The 6000-nt window shown below is 32.6% G+C and overlaps 1 protein-coding gene across 1 annotated transcript; it reads left to right on the top strand.

The window, feature by feature from the left end:
* Positions 1 to 2393: 2393 nt before the first annotated feature.
* On the top strand, positions 2394 to 2957 carry LOC137743193 (uncharacterized). Its single transcript, XM_068483077.1, has one exon. The coding sequence runs from the start codon at positions 2394 to 2396 to the stop codon at positions 2955 to 2957; it is 564 nt and encodes a 187-aa protein (XP_068339178.1).
* Positions 2958 to 6000: the final 3043 nt, after the last annotated feature.

Raw genomic sequence — 6000 nt, forward strand, 5'->3', positions numbered from 1 at the left:
TTCGGATCTCTAGCTCTTTTTATGTCAAAGCAATTTTCACATAGCTCTGAAATGTTTAGCTGGTTGCATGGTTTATCTTGCTAATGGTTATATAGAAAATATGAAATAAAGTGAAGTTTGAAAGCAAAACTCTTTATTTTACATATAAGTCATTCTACTTTGGCTTGAATTAGGCAGTTTGAAGCTTTCTTTCCTAGTCATATGTTTGCGGATGGACCTTTTTAACTAAGTAGTAGAGTCGCGATCTTTAAACGTCCTAGGAAATAGACGTAAATCATCGGTTCCAATCAAATTCGAATAATGAGAAACCAATATAAGCAACTTTTAGTCTCTTTATAATTTTGTCGATGAGCTATGTAAGCTCCTAATATTGTTCCCATTATTTGGCATCCTCCTCTGTACGCTTGGGTCAAAGCGAATACAAATGGACTTGCTAACGATAACCCATGTCTTGCATCTCATGGTGGGATCTTTTGACTCACTGCAACTATAATCCTAATTTATTGAACTAGTAAGTATTATTTTTGTATTATTTTTGTCGATCAAAGTCGTTTAATAATTTTCTGACAGGAAAAAAAAAAAATCGTTTAATTACTTCGCCACACAAGGTAACCTTATTTTTTTTTCTTTCATTTTTTGTGTTTGACCCAATAAACCATCTAAAACTGTTTCGTATACATTAGACCAGTCGGCGCCCTCTTATTCTGACACCGACTTCTCCACTGTTCCATATACACATGACAATTATCAATCGTTTGAAAATGAAGAAGGTTAATTACTACATAAACACAAGTTCAAACTTGTTTAATTAGGGCCAAAGCTTCCTTAGGCGCTTATCAATTCAACTTGCCAATAGAGATTAATTAACTCAACCCATGCATCTTGTTCTTGCTAATTAAGCAACTTCCAAAATCTAAAATATTCTCAAATAATTTTAATTAAAACATTTGACTTCAAATTATTTAAATGTACAGGTTGACTAAATAATTAATATCATGAATATGCCTTATATTCTTTAATTCTGTTGGCAATTATAAATAAGATTATAATATTTTGTTGACTAAGATTGATTAACAGATCGCCTAAGTCGCAGCTCTTAGGGCAATAATGGTAGGGAAATTGTCTCAAAAGGTTCGCCTAAAAGGGTTTTCAATCAATTATACAGTTATATTCAGAATTAAAGGAAATGAGCAATTCAATTAGTGTGCACATGATTATCAAGCTCAAATTAATTGCAAACATACGAAAGGCTCGTAACTTAAGTAATTGCGAACCTTTTTTTGTATATGAGGTCCTGTTTTTGATATCGCGTGTCGCAAGCTGTTTGTATCAAAACATGATTTCATAAAAGAGGCACAAAGGCAAGAAACGAGAAACAAAACAGCCAAAAGAGCGATGGGCAAGCTAAAACAAAGGCATTAAGAATGCAGCAAAATGATGCGATGGTCGTCTTTTGATGAGAAGAAAGCGAAAAGGAGTACTCAAGCTGCTGAATACGATATTTATATTTAGGCTGACTTTTACACACTTAATCAGTCATCAGTTATAGTGGATCATTAAAAAAAGAAGGTTATAGTGGATCATTGATAATCCAAGAAATAATAGTATAAACCATTAAAAATTAACATTTGATTGATTTGATAAATATATATATGAAAAAATGGCTAAAATAATTAATAAGCAGTTCATTTAGCAAACCTAAATTTAAGCAGGGTTTACTGGCTTTTAATAAATATGCATGTGGTTTCGATTTTTTATTTTATTTTTAAGTTTATTATTATTAAGGGAAGGGAGTGAGTTTGAAACTATTAGGGGAGGGTGGCTCTTCGAACCCAGGACGCACGAGTGGAAACAATGAGCCCAAATGATATGACAAACATTAAGGTTACATTTGTTATTTTATCATTATTTAATATAAAATTTTCACGAAATGATAAAAAATGATTGATGGGGACAAATTCAGGAATCATTTCTATCGATTCCAAATCTCAAGATCAAAGTAAAAAGTTATGCCAATCTCAGACCATTTTGATTTAAAACCCTTTTATATATGAAATATATTAGTTGGCCAGTCATGGTCAAGTATATCACTCTCAATTTCATAAAATTATATTTTTATGTTCCACTAACAAATTTTTCAAACCCCTATTTTTACATAAAGTCATACACCAGCATGTTAGAGAATCACATGTAGACATTTGTAAGCCACAAATCAACCGATTCTTGAAAGTAGCAAGAGACGCAATAGATTAATTATAATTCATCCACACTTTGCCCCATGTATACAAATTAGTATATCTAGTTATTAGTAAGACACTTTTAATTAAAACTGAAGCAAAAGATTGCTTCAAACCGAAGCACCACAACTTCTCTAAGCACCCAAATAAGAATTTATGGCTAACTCCTCATCAGCACTTGAAGGTCACTACCATGGAGAAGCCTCTGCCTTTGTTTCAGTTCCCTTCACTTGGGAATCTCAACCAGGTACTCCTAAATCCAAGTTCCGCCAAAACCCTAGTCGTTTAGCTCCTCTTACACCTCCACCTTCATATTTTTCCGATTCCCCAAAAAGATCCTCGAGGAAAAAGAACTCTAAAAGCTCTCCTCTTGTACCCAATATTCTTCCCAAAATACGTAGTACTAGTACAACTTCAAGAAAAGCATCAACCCCATCATCCATGCCAGCCATTTCATCAGCATCTCCTTCTTCTTTTTCTTCTTCTGCTTCTTCTTCGTCGTCACCAGCTTATTCAACAACATACTATTCAGTGCCATCTTCCCCAGTAACACCGACGAAAGTTTTGGCACGAGGTAGATCAATGTCAAGCCCAAAGGTTTTCGTTGATTCAAGGATTCTTCGTCATGATCAGTATGAGGAGGACTATCATGGGTCCAAATTTTCAGCTAGAGGTTGCCATGCACCCTTCATTAAGTTGTTTCTTAGGAAATTTCATTAAGTTTTTAGTTTTGCTGATAGTAAATATGAATTGAAACAAGTGTAAGATCACCAATTAGCTTAATTGTCAGATTGAAACTTGGATATAGTGAAATTAATGCATGTTATATATATATATATATATATATATATATATATATATTAAGCTGTTAATTACATCTTAATTAGTCCTTGTAATGCATGCTTACCTGAATGAACATAGCCATGACTGGGGAGGAACTTCCCTATCCAGTTCATAGTTCCTCTTTCTCTATCAATCTCAAGTGAATCACTGAAAAACATAGGAAGTTAAGTGTGTAGTATTCTTCTCTCAAGTTTAGGAAAGAGAAAAACACAATGCTCTAAACATTAAAACCGCATAATGAAATTAATTTTTACGAGTTGGTTGAAGTTAATTTGTCAATGAGAAGAATGTGTGTATATTAATTTCTTTAACATAATTAATCATTTTTTTCCGTTGCTAAACGAAGAGCAAATGATACGCCATAATCTTGCTCGCGTTCGAGTGCATGTGTGACATGTCAGCTCAAACTTTTGGAGGTACAAATCCATTTGCAATATTTGTCGCATGAATTTGTCAACTCCGATCTTCTTTCTGCATAACACTGTTCTTGTTTTGTGAGCCCCATTTAGGGCCCCGCCACTAATATCGGCCCCTACCATGTGCTTCCGGCGAACAAGAAAATTACAATTTTTCTTTTGGAAATTCCAGCAACCAAATAGAGCATTAAGGGCTGTGTTTCTTAAGTGTATGGCTAGTAGTATTGTTAAGATGGAAATAAATTAGAATAATTATTGGCTACTTAAAGGATGAGTTGGAGTTCCTATTCAAATAGTTTGTTCCTGATTCATAGAACATTTTGTTTATGATCAAAACCGTTTATATTATAATTCACTTTATAAAGATCGCCGCTACAAAAAATCAATTAAACTAAGGTCGTTTAGTCATCGAACTGTGTAAAAAAGACGAACGGAATTTGTATAAGCATTATGAACTGTCTATGTATTTGCTACAATAGATTGACTAATCGATCTTAGTTTTAATTCATTTTTTCATAAATAATTTTTATCGAGTGATTTATAATATGAATGATTTTGATCATAAACACAAAGCACTGTAATTGAAACGTGAAGAGTTTTGAATAGAAACTTCTACTCATCCTTGAGTAACCAAACATTGTTCAATAAATTATGCACCTTTATTAAGATCAATAGAATAGTGGAATACAATTGCAATTCTCTTTGCCTTCTCTCAATTTTTCTATTTTTCAATTATCTATCTTATTCGTCTTAACAATAACAAGCCCCAATAATTAACCAAATTTGACCCTATATATTAAGTTCACTATAGGAGGAGAATTAGGAGTCTTGATTCAAACTCTTATTGTACGCAAGGAGGTAAATTCTTAGTTATTAGTTTTAGGAGAATTAGGACTTGCTCGCCTCAGGCATTGTCGACTGGTGGTCTGTGGGACTTCTTCCTTCAATGAAATTCTATCGATTTTCTTAAAAAAATGAAAAGAAGAGTTGTGAGCCTCAGTTGATCCGTATACTCTTTAACGAATAACAATAAGAAAAATATATGGTGTTTTACATGTAAGGAATTATTCATTAATAAAAAACATGAATTAGTAAGGTTGAGATATGTGTATTCCTCTCTCTCTGTCTCTCATGGAGATACACGTATTATTCTTAATAATTTTCAGGATTTTGAATGGCAGAGTGAGAACAAGCCTTGAACCACGGGTCAAACAAGAAAAAGTTATCTTCTTTCATTTCCTTAACCATATGTCAGAATACAAAAGTACATAATTGACCATTTTCTTGTTAGATTTAGTATACGTACGCACTGAAACTAATATTATGAAACGAGTAATACTATACAACAACAACAGTAAAACTTTTTTTAATTAAGTGAGATCGGTTATATGAATCTTAAAATATCATTGCGCTTAGTTTTGTGTCATATCTTTCGTTAGATCCAAGTATTCTAAGTCTTTTCTTAGAGTCTCTTCCAAAGTCCTTCTAGGTCTTCCTCTACCTCTTCAGCCTTGAACTTCTGCCCGTAATCGCATCTTCTAACCAGAGCGTTAGTAGGCCTTCGTTGAAATTAAATTTGTAAATTATAATATGTCACCAATAAAAAATAAGCATGTTAATCAACACTTAAGTAATAATCCAATCATCGACAATTACATCATTTAGTTACAAAAATTGTTAAAAAATTTAATCTCTTTAATATTACCCTTATAAAATTATGTACCATTGGGGTTTTCCCTGTTTTAAAAAACTTAGTATTCTTAGTATTACCCTTATGAAATTATGCACCATTGGGGGTTTCCCTGTTTTCTTTACCTGCAGGAACCAAGCACTAACAGTGATACTGCTCGTTTGCCTTGTTAATTAATTTAGGTCTAACAATTGCTAGAGAGTCCAAGGGGATCTACAGATAACTTGCCCTTGGTCTTTGTGGCCTCCTTAATTAATCAAGGTCCTTAAACTCTTCCAACACATTAAAGATGATTTGGAGAAACAAGTTCTAAGTTGAGGCACCTATCTAGCTATATGACTTTATACCAAGTAAATTTTTTTCGTTTGTAACCGTAACACAAGAAGTATGACTCGTTTGGAAGTATTTTTAAAATGACAAAAAGTGTTTTTAGTGAAAAAGTTTTTAAAACCAATCCTTAGTAAAAATATAAGTGAATCTTGAAAAAGCATTTGAAGTGATTTCTGAAAGAAATATATAACCGGTATTTCTTACAGGAAGCACTCGAAGTACTTTTGAAACCCAAAATTATTTTCTCTGAAAACATTTACAGTAATTTTAATTCCACACGAGCCCATATATTGATATTACAATTTAATTAGCATCCAAAAAATTCAAGTTATATGTGATGGGTTATTAGATAATTTAAGAAAATATGCGTTTTTAATTATTAGAAATAGAATATGAATAATTATAGCACATCGTATACAAATGCTAGTGGCAGCCTAGTGCAAAAGAGAAACTTAGGCCCGTTTGAATTGCTTTTTTTTTTTTT

Source organism: Pyrus communis, chromosome 8 (assembly GCF_963583255.1).
Source record: "Pyrus communis chromosome 8, drPyrComm1.1, whole genome shotgun sequence".
NCBI classification, from domain to species: domain Eukaryota; kingdom Viridiplantae; phylum Streptophyta; class Magnoliopsida; order Rosales; family Rosaceae; genus Pyrus; species Pyrus communis.